The following is a 16,376-nucleotide window of genomic DNA, read 5'->3' on the forward strand; positions in this document are numbered from 1 at the left end:
AGTCGCTGTCTCCAAACCATTTGTCTGCACTTGTTTTTCACCTTCAGTACAGCATAGCTGGCAAAACACCCTGAGAAACCCTGCCACATAAGAAGTTTAAATGTAAAACAGCTTAAACTCTGCTTGTGAATGAACAAAGTAGTTCTAAAACTCTCTGTCAAATAGATAAATCACTGATCTATCAGCTGGAATTTGCTGGTATAAATACTTACAGCAAACCGTAGGAGTCAGTGATTTGAACTTGCCCTCTGTGTGTGTGCGCATGAGATAAATAAAGTCAATACTGCACTACTCTTTAACACTCCCTTGCACTGGTAACAGGAAAAATCCTGCTTTCACTAGTTTATAAGGTCATTTAAGCTAGGTGTGAGAGTTAATAATTAAATCTTTTCTACTCATCAGTCCTTAAAAAAAAAAAAAAAGAAAAAAAAAGTTTAAAATAAACCCAATAATTGAGCATGAAAACAAGCATGGAAGCTATTCAAGAAATGTCAGGAGCCAGGGAATTCTCAAATGTCTCATTTTTTGCCTTGTCATTTTGCCTTCCCCATTCCTGCCCTATCTGCATACCGGTTACCATTGCCAAACTGCACTTGAACAAGAAACCACAAATGAAGGAATTGCTCAAGTCCAAATAGAGCATTGTCACAAGACCAGGACCCATAGAAGAAGCAAACGCTCATCTTGTGCATGACAGTGAGCAACTGAAGTTTTATTTCTTGGCTTGAAATTGTTATTTAGCTCTTTAGTATTCTGCGTGCAATCCAAAAGACTGATCTAAAGGAGTATTTTCTTGCCTCTTTTTCCCTCCCAGGCATCCCCATCTGATGCACTCACTGAACTTGGAGATTGCAGAACATAATCTCACACTGATCAATAATTTTTAATGCTGCTGTTCCACAGGACTGACAGATTTTTATCTGGGATTTACCAGGCAGATACACACACTCAGGTCCATCTGCCCTTTACGTAAGTCATCTAGGTATGTAACTCACATGCTTTCAGGCAGCACCCAACCCTCTACACTGCAGTGTCGCATGAGGATACAGGCAAAATTCCCATTATCCAGGCACCCAATCACACCAGGTAAATGTTCAGAGTCCTCAAATCCCATGTGGAGAAAGCATCCAGAAAGAAGGAACCAAGAATGAAGCACTGTTCTATTATTTACTATTTGTTTTGTCTAAGACCAGGTAGTATTCCAGCAGTCATGCTGTAGACTGATTGACTAACTTTCTTAATAGCTTTCATAGTAATGACTACCATTTCCTGCCCCTCCCCTCCAAAAGAAAAACCAACAAAAAACCCCAAAAACAAGCTGGCAAAGCTGTCTAGTTAATATTTTGAATTTTGGTTTAAAAAATATTTTCATTCAGGTGCTTTACTAAAACTGAGAACAATGATCGAGAACAAACTCTTTGGGAATCTGTAAATGTTTTAATTTATTTGATTCAAAAATATGCTTACAGGGTTGGGGGGGGGGGGGGGGGGGTCCGCATGATGAAGCTTTCCTTTCTTTTTCTTTTTCTTTTTTAAGCCTGAAGGTTTTTTGTCATGAGGGAAGCCCTAAACAAGGCAGAAAAACTATTTCCCACCCAAAATCCGATTAAGGATGCAACACACTCTAAGTAGATCCCCAAAAAAGAAGTTCTAAGAAAACATTTATGTCAGAAATTATTGCTTGTGCTTTTGTTTTTGCTTTGATGCTCACCTACGATTTTGCAAAAGCTGTTTAAAATGCCTTAAGCCAGGCAAAAAAGGGCTGGTGAAAACAACCATTTCCAATCAAGACTGGAGGAAGAGAGAATGATCAAATCCCACCTCACCCTGCGGAAAGGCCACCCAAAGAGTTTCTCCTGGGCTGTTTTCCTCCACATGCCGTTCTCCCCATTGGCAGAAGCAGGACAGGCTGACCCAGCTGGGCCCCATACAGAACAGGCTGGATTCCACATTCTCAGAAGTGACCAAACAAGCCTGACCAGTGCCATGCTCTGAAGAAACCACGAAGTGAAGGTCAGAGATTTCCACTATGCTTATCTTCGCAAATGCTGTGGTGCAGCAGAAGTGGGTCTGAAGAGCAAAAGACCCAAGAGCAAAAGAGCTGAGGATGAGGACCTCTCATTCCTGCGACTCGTCTTCTGAAGGTTCTCACTTCAGAGGAGCTGAATTGTGGTGCTGCAGGCTCTTTAGCACCTGAAGTACTGCAGGCTCCTGGGGCACATCCTTTGGGTTCATATTCTCAGAAAACAACACTGTGTAGGTGCTCTGGGGCCATTTCGCATAAGAAGTGTGCACAATCAAGAGATTCATTCTCAAAGTGCACTCTTGATCCGAACTACATGTTAACATAAACACGCCCTCTATTAGTAAAGGACAGTAGAAATCTGTGCTTAAGGCTGCGCTTTTATGAGCAAGCGTGAATTTCTGGAAGCTCTCCGTAAGTACTCTCACTAGTCTCACCGAGCATCCAAGAGCTGAGGTTTGGTACCCACAAGGTTACCTGTAATTACTAGGTCACATGCAGAGGGATTTTTTTCACTCCAAAGAGAAACACAGCCCACTGACATCTGACTTTTTACTTTCTTTTGGACAACTACAAAAGGTTGGATTCACCTCTGCACTGATGCCAAGCCAGCACTGCAGCCTCCCCTGCCTGGGAATTACCAGCACCACTTGCAGTCTGGCAAGTCTTCCTCAGGCGCTGCCCATTCTCATGAACAGTAACAGGAGCCAAGAAGCAGCCAGGGCATTAAGCACTGTGCCAAGCTGGCCGATGCATAGTAAATCCTAAGCACCAGGGGCTCCCCTGGAAGCACAGAGCCAGCTCTGTGCTCGGTGCCTAGACCCTAGGCTGGAGCCCAAGAACCTTCGTCACGACTTCATATTGTCTCAAAATAGCTGCAGAGCACCACTAAATCAGTGCTGGTGAGATTAATGTGCAGAAAAGGTTTTGGGAAACTTTATGCAGCACTTCAACGTTTATTTTTCCAGATCTCATTTAACACAAATGAGAAGGAAAGTGCTTAAAATGGGGAAAATTGCAAGTGGCCAATTCCAGTTGCACTTTTGTCGCTTGCCAAATAAAAAACTTAATAGGACAGACTTTGTTTTCAAGGCATGAAGGATGTGGAAATATTTACACCCATAATATCAACACATCAGCCATGAGGTTCAAGACTGCAGTGCCAAACTGAGCAAGAACACATTGAAAAAGGCAGCACGTGTTCCCAAAGCGAAGGAAAATGTGTATTATTGCAATTGTTAGTAAAAGCTGATCTGAACAGAAAGAAATGTTTTGGAGACAGCCTTACTCTTTGGGAAGTACTATACCTCTGTCTCACGACTCTCTCAGGAACATACAGAATCTGGGCCCTGCACAAGTACATGCAACAAGCTAGAGAGTAGATTTGCTCTAAATGCACAGAAAAGCCATGCAGCCCACCAGCACTGTGAGCTGCCCTCCTTGCAGGCACGTGTTTAACTAGAGACCCAGTTAAAGAGTCAGCAAGACTGTGCCTCTGTTCTTTAAATCAAGTGCTATGTCCTTCATGGTGTTATAGTAAAAAGATTTCTCTTAAGGAAAATAGTTTTACAAAATCTGAGTACTCAAAAGTCAAAAAATATAAAAATTAAAGTTGGTTTTGGCAACCTAAGTAATATCTTTCTATAAATGTGTTTTACAATGTTGTTTTCGAATCTAATTTTTGCTTACTGTTTCTCAAATAACTAAAAGTTACAGAGCAATTAAGGGTGTCAGGCAGGGAGACATTAAATCTGCTGCAATTCAAAACGAAAACATAGAACTTTCACTTGCAAAATGACTAGCCTTAGCAAATTAAACCATAACACAGTTCATATCAAACATGGACAGTTGTTGCTGTTGCCTTAGAGTAGCTTTTTTCAGGTAAAAATCAGATACTAGCCCCACTTATGTCTTCAGTGAACTTCTATCTTCAGTTATCTTGCTTCAATCTGTAAAAAATGACCTTTTTTCCTTAGCATTACATTTTTGAATACCTCTATTGACAACCATTAGAGGAACCTCAAAATGTCCAGCCTAGTTGAGTTCCTAGAAAGATAATTTTTTATTTGGCTTTTCACTGCCCAAAAAGTGGATTAGAAAAGTCATGCAAAGAGGCTTGAAACTAACACATCTGCTGACTAATTAAACCAGTAAGTGTAGAAGTAAAACTGAAGTTGGACAGCAAGAGAGCTGAAAAATGTGAAATTTAACAAAACAAGCCACGATTTGGGGATCAGAATTCATGTTGATTTTTGCAAAGGAGATTTAAACCAATTCCACAGCATTATTTGGGCAGAGAGCTATTTGAATTCAAGCAACAGTGGGAAGACATCACTAATGCTTCAACTATCCCAAGACTCAGAGGCATGTTCCACGGTTCCTCCCCAGAGTTAGTGTTTTATTTAAACTGCTGCCAAAATGTAACTGTGCAGACCAGTTCCAATGAAAGGATTAAAATGAAAAATAAGGCATACAACCAGCAGCCAAAGCGTCAAAAATAAGAGCTTAAATGCACATTTTTTCTCCCTTGGGGGAACACGGTTGGCCTCACCAATGAAAACGCTGAAGTTAAAAGCCCTCCAATACGAACATGAGAAGATGTCCGTATATTTTTTTGAGAGACCGTCTCCCCAAACACAGAACATATCTTCCTCAAAGTCAACAGACGTGGTACTGTCTGACACAGGTCAGGGTGGGGCCTGTTAAAATGTAAGGTCTGTTTTACGGCAGTTGACAATCTACATTTGGGCTGCTTCTTCTAAGGCAATAGGTATCCTAAGCTATCACGGGTACTGCAAAAGTACTTTGAGAAGTGAAAACTTCAAATCGTATGGCTTAACCCTTTGAATCTGAATTACTTCTAGAGGCGCCTAGAGTTTAGGATGTCATGGTAAAACTACACATGGATAAACAATGCCTTTAAACTTACTTTTAATATACCTTTAAATAGTACATTTATTTCTTCGCTGTATTTATACACACATACTCTTTGTTTACAGGGAGTACACTATTAAAAATTTAATGTTTAAATTCCAGTATCTCACTGATCTATGGTAGAGGACAATGTCCCAAAATTGGTGATTTAGGGCATATATGACAAAGAAGTATATACTTTGTCAAAAGTTACTGTATACTGGAGGGATGACATTCCAGAATCAGTGATTTGTGGTGTACATGATAAGGAAATTAAAAAACACAACCAAAACTTTTTTTCAAACGCTGCTGGAGGTGTGTCATTGACCTAGCCAGATATTTTTAGAACACAATTCAGCTAAACTTCAAAGTCTGCTTTGCTGGGATATGAGGATGAATTGAATGCAGAGTCTTTTCATCCTCTTTCAAGCTCATTAATCTTGTTACTGAATATAGCACTTCTCAAAAAAATAATATTTCAATGCTAAATTCAAAGACAAATCCATCATTAAAGAGACATGCAAATATGCACTGGAACGACAGGATTATTTTAGCATCTAAAGCAGAAAACATTGCTATATTCTCATGCAGTTCACCATCTACTAAATAAAATGTGAACGGTCTGCCAGGTACACAGCACAGATATGAATTGCACCCTCTGTAATTCTGCGCTGGTTTTAAACCCAAGTTGTAAATTTTTAAAATGAAGAAAGCCACTAATGTGAAACATGACATTTTCATATTCATCCATGCTTCACATAATGAATGATACAATAGCTGGTTATTAGATGACAAAACATCTTCCACAACCATCACTACAGCTTTTCTGCCCCTGCTATGAAAGGGTAATGATTATGACTTTCATTCTTTCATTTTTCAGACCTTCAGCTCAACGTTTTTTCTTGCCCTTCTCGTAGACTGAAATCTCTCTCATAGCACAGACCTCATGGAAAACCACCACCATAAAAGAAGCGACAAGTCCTCTTTGCGCTTAATGTAGAGGTGGATGCACACAGCTTTCACATACCACAGTGATCTGGAGGGTCTAAATTCCACCCATGCACCTTTGCCTCTCACTTTCTGGGCACCTCTCTGCATTTTTGAAGGCTCAGAGCCAGACACAGGGAACTGCCAGCCACATGGACCAGAGGGCTGTTGCCATCCAACAGGCCAAGCATGGGGACACCAACGTACAGTGACAAACCAGAGATTACCTCCCCTGCTGCAGCCTAGCGACCGAGTGGAAGGCACAGAGAGCCTGCTGGCATTGAAATAAGGAACTCATATAAAACCAGTCCCTGCTCCATGTGGGATTCATACCCAGCAAATTAGTCTTTCGTATGCAGAGCTCCATTCTGTGCAGAGGGTGAGTGAACTTTTGCCCCTCAGCAAAAGCCCTGTCTCAGTCAAACGAGCAAAGTAACGAACCACCTGGCAGAAGAGCTCTGTGAAAGTGTTTTTATTTTGTTTCGAAGGGCGTTAGCACTGCAGGTCAGGGTTGAAACTACTATCACTTGAGGGGATGGCAGTGGCACAACGTTTCCACTCAGCGATCTGGGTATTTCTCACTTCAGGGCAGCAGGAATCCCTGATGCTCGGTATGGTCCAGCACATTGCAGTGGGGCAAGAGGGGTGGGAGAGACTTTTTAAATGATTGATAACATAATCTCACAGGAACAATTAAGCAGGGGTGGGTAGGGAAGGTGATTTCCAGGTGAGGAAAGCTGCATTTCAGCACAGCTGTGCTGCAGTTCTGAAAGGAACCCTAGCAAGGGGATCAAGTCTGTCAAATCCTCATTGTTTGGTGACCCAGGCAGCCTAACACTGTACATACCCCATGGCATCACAAACAAGCTGGAAGAGTAAACGTTTGCTATTCCTGGTTCATTTAGTGTTCCCGTATTCATCAATCATGGCATGGAATACCTCAAAAAAGAAGCTATCACTATTCATGCACCTTCTCCTAAATTAATAGCTTATAAATAATTATAGGCCTTTACTGTTTGACTGGTTTAGCGTTGAGCAACAGACCTCTTTTTACCATCAAAACCTGTTTTCTGTTTTAAAAGAAACAACTGGCACAGTTAGATGTAGGGCTTTAATCTATGAAATGATATATTTCTTACTCAACTTCGAAAACAAACAGTAATAAAAACTGACACACAGCACCAGCCACTCTGCAAACAGAGGAAAGCAGTGAAATCTCAACCTTCTGTTGGCTTTTACCAGCCCGTCTTAGCTGCCCTGGTTTCTTATAGCGCAGCTCAACCTCCCAGTAGTCCAGTGGGGACTTTTTCTGGTCACCACAAACTTCCAGACCCAACTTCCTCGTTGCTGAAGGAATGCAGGAAAGCAGCAGGTGCATGCCGGCTTGAGAGACAATGAAAGGTGGCAGTGGGGGAGCAACGTTCTCTGCCTGTTGGGGATCAGCTTAACAAGGAGACTACGAACAACCTGGCAACACCACAGCCAGAAATATATTGTCCTGTCAAGCATTTCATGCAAACTTGCTTGCCCACCCGCCTGTGTGTTTCGCATACCTCCATACAGGCACTTTGCAACTCCGCCGGGCACCTACACTAGGTTGAAAGAGACTTCTGTGCCTCCTTCAGGGGTCTGCAGCCTGAACCTAACGCTATCCTACCAGACCCCATACACCCATCTGGGTACCCGAGACGCGGACAAGCACCGCGACTATTTAAACCCTTCAAACTTAGCCACGATTCGCTCAACGCCGACCCTTAACAGCATCCAGCAGCAGCGACTTCTTGTAAGAGCACGGAGAGAGCAAAGCATCGCCGGGGAAAATAAAGAGCTCTCAGTGCAGATGCGAGCAGCCCGCCCGGCGCGGCTGCACGGCTCCCCCCGGCTCGGACCCCACCTTGCCCCGCCGTGCGCCGTTCTCCGCCGGAACGCGGTCCTACCCCGGGGTCTTCCGCGGGGGACGGCGCCTCCGCGCTGCCCCAGGGTCTTTTTGCAGATACGAAGCGTGACAGCCGCGCCGCGCCTGGCGACCCCCGCCGCTCCCCGGCACGGCACTCAGCCTCACCTGGTCCAGCGGGATGCCCAGCAGCCCGCTCAGCGGGTGCAGCAAGGTGGAGCCAGTGGTGCGGTGCGGGGCGCCGGGCGGCTCGGCCATGCTGCATAGCCCCGCACCCGAACCGACCCGCCGCCGCCACACGCACCTGCGCGCCCCGCCGCGCCCAGCTCCGCGCCGCTCCGCGCCCGCAGGCCGCCGCCCCGCCGCGCCACCCGCCGGGCAGCAGGGGGCGCTCGCCGGGGCGGGGCCGCGGGTAACGGCCGGGGCGGGGCGGGCGCTGGCCGGGCTCCGCGGGGCGGGGAGCGGGGAACCCGCGGTGTCCCCCGGGCACCTCCGGCGTTCCCCCGTCACCCCCGCGGGAAGGGGGAGTTCGGGTTAGGCGGCCGAGCCTGCGCGTGGGGTGGTCCATTGTAATGGCTGTTTGCCCCCGCAGGATTCGAATTTGAAAGGCAACGGCTCCGTCCTGAGGGAGCCCGCACCCCCTGCCTGCGGCGTCGCGGTGCTTACGGGAAGCCAAAAGCATCCCGGGGATGCCCCCGCCCCGGCAGCGCCGGCACCGGGAGGAGAGAGAGGGAGCGGCCCGGGGCGAAGGGGCGTGCGGTGACAGCGGCGGGCCTGGTACGGGTGCGCGCACCCGCTCGCTGCGGTACCGGCCGTACCGCGGGCCAGGTTCCACCCGGTACGCACCGACAGCCAGAACTAGAATTGGTTTCCCTGAGCCGGCTCCTCCAGGGGCATGTAACTTCTCTAGTATCTGCGCGGCCAAGGTGCCAGTTCACAGCTGTCCCGGGCAGAGGAGAGCTGGAGTTTTGCAACCAAAACAGTTGTAAGAGGGGTTTAGTATATATGTTTTAACACAAAGATGGGGTTTTTCAGCCATTGCTCTTAGAAGTACTGATGTTTTTAATGGAGAATTACCAAGCATTCAGCCTGTGGTGCACGTTGCTGGAAACTAAGATGCGTGTGATCTGGGGAAATAGTGACTTTTCCTTGATAGGGGAAGAAAAAGGAGTACGAGTTCTAAGTGATCTGTTCGTCTTGTAAGTGAAATACAGCCATTCAAAAGGTATTGCTGCCAGGACCATCTATCTGCAGAAGGAATATTCTTACACTTGTTCTGGACAATGTTGTATTGTCTTGCAAGGAGCGCTTGGGCAATGTTGGAAAGCTTTCTGTTCGGCTCATGCTGCTGACATGCTTAAAACCTGAAATACCCCAAAGGTTCCTTGTGAGCTTGGTTTCAGGCTCTTTAATAGGCACATCATTTTCTCTTCTTCAAGTAATTGTCAACTGTGGTAGCTGAAACTGCAGTAGTGGCTAAAAAAGGTGGTGTGCCATGTTCAAAGTGTCCTGCTTATACTGTGCAAGAAAACCCAGGCTAAAATTGTTTGGTGGAGAAGAAGTTAACAGCAACAACATTTTCTTAATAGTATTGTTTTGGTGGAGACGGTTTGAATATTTGTATATAAATATACATATGTACATACATGCATGCACACACATACTTAAAGTAGGGAAACTAAGCAGTTTGGAAGGACTGGGTAGCCATGCATAAGAGTTCCTAACATTTTCCATTAGAAGTCCCTCTTTCCAGTTGTTTAAAATTTGCCAGCCTGAAACTGTCTGCATGGAACTTTCCAGGGGCTGTGCCCACCGCAAGCGGGCTGCTTGCTGAGCTTCGGCTAAAACCACTGACCTGCTTTTGGGAACAGAATAAAAGTGATTTATTAAACACACACATGCTACAAATATTCTCAAAGCTTTTTCACTGTGGAAATCTAGTACCTCTGGGATGGTGACTTCAAGTTTAGATGTGGTAGTTGTCCTGGAATCAAGGAAATGCCTTTCATTGTCTTTGTGAAACTACTCAAGAGTGACCAACTGCCAGAATTCTGGAGGAAAAGCCACACATAACCCATGTGGAGCCTCAGGGATCAGCATATAGCATCTCTGAAGACCATAAGCATTTTTCAGCCCTTCGCATTTCCTCCATGTGGCTGGACTCGCATCTATTTTTGCCACTACAGGAGTGGAATATCACATGGCTCCAGGCACAGGAACTGAGAAGAGCATGCATGTGTCTCTATAGTCAGTACTTGGCCATCTGGGTTTTATGCAGCAGTGGAAACAGCTGCTCCAGAAAACAGCTGGAAAGAGAAAAGGACAGATGGAGAAAGCCAGGAGCAAGAGCACAAGAAGGAGCAAGATGGCAACTCTGAAGTGAGTTAGTTCAGTGAAGGAAACTAGAGCAAAGTTGGCTACAGGAACATAAGCAAAGGGAGCTATGGTTAGGACAGAATTGGTGAAGGAAGTGTGTCAGCAAGAATGAGGTGGGACAGAAGTTAGAGAAGAAAGGTGAGATAGTATCAAGATGAAAGCACTGGGCAGAGAGACAGGAGAAGCTGAGTGACAACAGGAGAGGAAAGAATACTGGAATTATTAGGAAAATTATTACTGTTAAAAACTACTATTCCTGAATTTCAGTGCTCCTTTTCTTGTTTAGCTAGTAGCTTTGACACACATAAGCAAAACACTGTCAGCTCTACAGCTTATAGACATGGAAGGCTGGCACAATCCCAAAAGAAGGAGAAGGTAGATTTCACCTCCAAACCTGAGCTGTCAGCAAGAAAGCTTGGTTTGATGGCTCCTCAACGCAGTCTTTGGTGGACCTTCTTCTTTGGGAGCTTTACTAGCTTGGTTACAGGGTAGTACAGATGTATGGAGCCAGCAGTGCAGGGTGTTATGCAGAGTCTGTGCCTCTGGAAAGTGAAGCTGTGCTATAAAAGACGCTTGAACTGGAACTTCATAGAGCCAAGAGACATATGACAGGGCTAAATCCAACTGAGACCAGGCTCCTGGACCCAGACTGGCTCAGGAAAGGTGCATTCATTGTATGCTGCGCTTAGACGAGAAAGCTCTCCTACACCCTGCCATGCTTGAATGTGTCACTGCTGTATCTGATTTATAAATTAATTTGCCCATAAGAATTGTATGTCACTGCCTGTTTCCCCCTTGTCTACCTAAGGCAAGACCACCTACAAGGTGTGAAAGTAGTCATAACCTGTCAGAACAAAAGATTATTTAGGTCTCTTGTCTCTGACAGTGACAACTGTGGATGCTTAGGCAAGGTATACAAGAAATGTAGCAAACACAGCGCAATACTTCTACTTTGCCCTCTCCCAGCTTCTAGTGGTCAGGACTTCCCAAAATGAAATTTATCTGGAATATAATGTTTAATAGCCACTGATGGGCTATGTTACACGTCTAATATTTTTCAAATTCACTTATATTTTTGACCTCCACAGTATGCCATGAGTTCCGCTATTTAATTATGTGCTGTATGAAATAGTACTTCCTTTAGTTTATTTTAAAGCAGCTGCCTCGTAATTTCATTGGGTGCTGTCTTGTTCTTGTGCTGTGAGAAATAAGTGAGTAATCATTGCTTAATCACCTCCCCGATGCTATTCATAACTTCATATACCCTGAGTTGTCTCTTGTCCTCACTGAGGCGTCTAGTTGATCTCTCATTATATAGAAGTTATTGGTATCTTTGTTCTTCCTTTTCATCTTTTTCTGTTTCTGTTTTTGAAAGGGAAAGACTATAGATTTAAGTGGTTGTGTTCTATATTCCTTTACCAACAATTCCTAATATCATCTCCAGTAACTTCAAAGTCAAAGGTAATAGGTAATTTAGAGCCTAATGTGTATTTATAATAGAGTTGCTTTTCCCTGTTTACATTTATCAATATTAAACGTTAACAGTCTTTAAACTGCCCCACAATACAACACTGGGAAATCTGTTGCAATGCTATAATGAAGCTTTGATTATCCTGAATTATTTCCTTGCTAACTTTGTCTTCTCATCTCCTTTTCCAAAAACTTAATGTGTTCAGCAGGACAGTTTCCTTCATATTAATTTCCAACTCAACATTTATTCTCATCCTCTATTTATTTCCTTTTAAACAGCTATTAATGCAGGAGACAGTATTCCCTATTATTCTGTGATTATTTAATTTCTGTGGGTAAAAAATCTTACCCCAAGAATACGGAAACCTTCTTGACAGGATCACCCTTAGTCTTCAGAGATATGTGGATTTGTGAGGTATAACTTCTGTACAATGGCTGTAGTGTCCCCCTTATGTCATAGTTACCTGTGTGTCTGCTAATTTAATCATTTGCTATAGAGTTTCTACCAGTTTGCATATGGAAGTGAGTGCCACTCTGTGATTCTCTGACCCTGCATGATTGATACAGTTCCATATGGTTAATATTACTCTTCAGTGGAAGGTTTTGGTTTATGGTTTAAACAGTAGAAGACAATTCACCAGATGATGTGGAGAAGTCACAAAGAGTCATTTAATAGTTAGGAAATGCAGGAATGAAGGTTGCCAGTGTAGCACCCAAGCACAGTGTGGCAATGTTGTAAGACATCTAGAACAATCTCACCAGTAGAAATGTTAGTCTGCCACTAAAGACTCCCTTTTATCTTTGCACGGGTGTTTTAAATTCTGGCCTTGCTGACACTAATTTTTGAAGAATCCAGAAAAGATAATTCAAAATCTGGAAAATGGGGTGAGAAACCATGCAGTTAAGGAAACAATGATGTGAAAGTGTCCATAAGGTATCTTACATGTGTGAATGAAACTCACCAGAGATGAGCTAGAAATTACTCCTGTGCTCCTTTTGTTTCAGAATGAAGGAGAATGGGTTTGTTTTCAAATCCTGATTCCTTTTGACATTGAAAACTCAGGCCTAGGGACCATGGTGGCCTGTGGCTGAACTGCAGGTCTAGAAGATACACAGAAGTGCAAGAAACAAAGCTAACAAGTGAGGGAGAAAGTGGTTGGGTATTTTTCTCTAGGTACCATCCATGCATCCATATGGCTGTAAAGTCATAGCACTGATGGCCTTCACCATTATTGAAAGAGAATGTTATCTGCTGAAGGAGGCTTCAGAGATCATGGGATAGTGATTTTTAATATTTTTAACTGATAGTGAATTAGGATCCATCAATGCAAAACTAAAGACAACAGAAGACAATGCACAGAGGTTAACATATACTTTATAGCTTGTGATTCATTCTACCAACATGAGGCCTTCTGTGTCTAGACTTGAGATAATTTTGGAGCCTGGTTTCTTTTCCTGCTGCTGAGAGGGAACTTTAATAAAACCAGTGATCATAAGGCCACATAAATACACATAAATATAGAAGGATTCTTTTTTCCATTTACTAGTGAATTGAAAAGAAGATCATTTATATCAGATCTTTTTGTGATCTCTGCTACTCTTGGCTCAGGAAAATTTTGAGATTTAAAGTCTCTGTGTAATAGAGAAACTAAAAACCTGGAAGGGCATTTTGTGATTTACAAAAAGAGAAATTGCAAAAATTAAATTTTAATAAGAGTTACTCATAACTAATATGAAAAAGGTAGAGGTTCATGGAAATAGTTCAAGATCCAGGCAATAACACTGGACATGTGGATATTTCAGTTCCAGTACATTTAAGGGCATCAAGAGAAGGATTTTATAAAGAAAACAGAAGATGTCCAGAAGTACTGAAATAATATTTTATATTAAAAAAATAATTATTTTTATATTCTTAAGAAAGTATTTGCAGAACAGACAAGGCAAATCATAGTTCATGGAAGTTTTTAATAGTAACATTCCTCCAAAATTCCAAGTTCAAGTTTATTAGGAACCATCAGCAAATACAGCATAACTCTTCTTACCTATGTCAAATGAAAACAGAACACAAAAATAATTTAATATACAATGACTTTTCAGCTTCTTTGCCTTGTACTTCACAGGCAACATTGGTTTTCTTTAGTATGCTCCCAGTCTTCACAATGCAAGCACGTTAGAGTTTGTTCTCTGCTACCATCTAGAGGGGAAACTGTACAACACAGAGAAAAGTAATTTTAACTTTGCCGGAAAGTTAGAGAAATAGTTCCAAAAACTTATATCATAATTGTTCTCCAGAAATCCTTCTTGCAGTAAATGTAATAGGTGGTAAAAAAAGATGTTGAAACCAGACAAGAGTTACAGTTATCAGAAAGTTGTTCTACTGTTCTTAAAGCTGTAGATGTAATACTACAGTTTTATATAAAGAAAAATTAAACTTGTATAAGCAAACAAGCCCTTTCAATTGTAGTTAAAAGTCTCATGGAAAAGATTAAACTACACTGCAGAAAGCATTCAGTACTGGGGTATGGATTTAGAGAGCCAAGATCTACACAGTTTTTTGTCCACTAATGCTATCAAGTAACAGCTAGCTAAATCCACTGCTCTGCAACATGCACGGCCTGAATAAGATATCTAGTAACACTAATGCTAACTGAACACTTTGTCCTACAGTACACTGTTAAAGAGTAAATTGTGTGTACTACTGTTCTAGTTCTGGATAGTCATGGCTTTTTCAAATAATGTGCAAAGGAAAAAAGACATTAGGGATAAGTATGATTTGAAGCTGAGTGTTATTTAAGATGACCAATATATTAATTATGTAACTACAAGAAATTCTGGCTTGTAAAGGTTTTCTAATCTGTTTGCTTCATAGAAATTGCCTTTTTCTACTTTAAAGTTGTACTTCATTATTCTATTTGAGTGAATACCTGTAAAGATTTAGTCAACACATGCTCAGCTAAAATCTCATCCAGGCTCCTGTTGTCTCTTCTTGTGATTACTGAAACACTCTTTTCCTGCAGCATTGGTAAATTTACCCTTGTCCGATCAGAATGTTACTGCGAAGTCTATTTCCCAAATACACCTCTTTGAACATGTCACTCCTCTTTTTGTATAATCCGTTTTGCTCTGCTTGTGTCATTCTTCCCTTTCTAGGTTCCCATTGTCTATTCACCCACTGTAAGACAAACATTAGCCCTTATGTTAGATTTTCAAACAAGCACTCCTGGGTTTTCTTCTGAACTTGCCCTTCTACAATTATGAGTTGACCTCAATAAACATGCAAGATTAATATACTTCATTTTAGTTAATTTTTAAAACTTCTTAAAACTTTTTTTTTCTTATTGTTTCAAGGGGGGAGGGGGAATGCTTTTCTACTGAAAGCTTGTCAACAGAGAGTTGTTATGCTGAGATCACAGCATATTCACTGATTAGTACTGTTTTATTGTTTCCTCAGCCTCCTACGCCAGCTGGTCTATATCCAGCTTTCAATCCTGCCTCCTACCCAGATCATTAGCCCCTTCAGCTGGGGCTGCCTGCTTTATGCTGGGCTCGTGTATCATCCAGCAAAACAGGGTCCTCCTCTGTGAATACAGCTGCTTGGCACAGTGATAATAAACACAATAAATGTATTGCTGCTGTGATTAATATATGACTATAATATTTATATGCATGGGGGATAGGACTGAATTCAAGGCCCAGGAAGAGCCACCAGAAAGAACTTGACCCAATTAACAATGAGACCTTTAAGTGTATTTTCATCACTGGCAAAGGCAGGACCCCTGCTGGCTGATCTGTAAAACATTGATGATGTTTGTTTTAAAGGCAGCCACTTAATAGGCCCTCCTGGACGGATCAGTTCATGTCCTCAAGATCAGATCCTACCTCAAGCCAGGATCGTCAAACAAAGGTTGTGGATACTACAAGAAAGAGAAACTGAGACCTTCACCTTCAAAGTCTCCTGTCAATCACATCTGTCAGCCGATAAACTTACTGTGGATGTTGGCACGCCTTCTGGCAGTCGCATAAGTGCGAGGCTACCTACTTCTGTAAAAAAAGGAGAGCCGGTTGAGGAAAACAACTTAGATGAAGTTGAGCATTGTCTGCTTTAGCAGCTGCTCGGAGAGAGTACCATGGCTATGGTATTAAGTGACTGTATGTGAACAAATTCCAGGTTTCTTAGGAAAGCAGGAAAATAAAAAGCAAATGTCTGCCCTACTCTAAAGCTGTGTGTCCAAATAAGTGTTTAGTTTTATCATCTAAGAAATGCTTTGTTTGGCAGTGATGCGGCCTAGATGAAGTTTCAGCAACTGTTGTCTTGTTCAAGTGATGACTCTGTTACATACTTTGGGCATTTTAAAGTCTAGTGTGAAAGAAGTGATGGAAATGGCTGATATAGCTGAAAGTTCCACTTGCACATTTCTGGCAGTGAGGATTCCCTGGCTATCAGGCCAGAAGTGACCCTGGTGGTCACAAACCTTGAACTAGTGGAAGAGTACGATGTCTGAAATTTCGGTGTAGAAGGATTCAACTTTCCTCTTGTCATCCACTTTCCACTAAACCAGTTTTGTACTTCACTCAGAGAATATGTATATATTTTTGGTGCCTAATCTCTAAGCTATGTTTCCTTTAAATTCGAGGTAAAGTTTTGCTTAGTTTCTCAGTCTGTTTTACATATTTTCCATACATCTGTGTCAGTGGGAGACTGTTGAGTTTCAC

General features: G+C 42.6%; 1 protein-coding gene across 8 annotated transcripts in view; it reads right to left on the bottom strand.

The window, feature by feature from the left end:
• Positions 1–8,194, bottom strand: part of MBOAT1 (membrane bound O-acyltransferase domain containing 1) — a 54,969-nt gene extending 46,775 nt beyond the window's left edge. For 5 of the 8 annotated variants that reach the window (XR_003992953.2, XR_003992948.2, XR_003992949.2 and 2 more), the window contains exon 1: positions 7,986–8,184. Coding sequence is in view for 3 of the 8 variants with exons in the window: in XM_030496476.2 (XP_030352336.1) it covers positions 7,986–8,075 (90 nt within the window). In the remaining 5 variants the exon portion in view is untranslated. Of the gene's footprint in view, positions 1–7,985 lie in introns of all 8 variants that reach the window. The other 3 variants (XM_030496515.1, XM_030496506.1, XM_030496485.1) reach the window with 2 other exon arrangements.
• Between the last annotated feature and the right edge of the window lie 8,182 nt (positions 8,195–16,376).

This window comes from Strigops habroptila, chromosome 1, assembly GCF_004027225.2.
Source record: "Strigops habroptila isolate Jane chromosome 1, bStrHab1.2.pri, whole genome shotgun sequence".
In the NCBI taxonomy this organism is placed as follows: Eukaryota; Metazoa; Chordata; class Aves; order Psittaciformes; family Psittacidae; genus Strigops; species Strigops habroptila.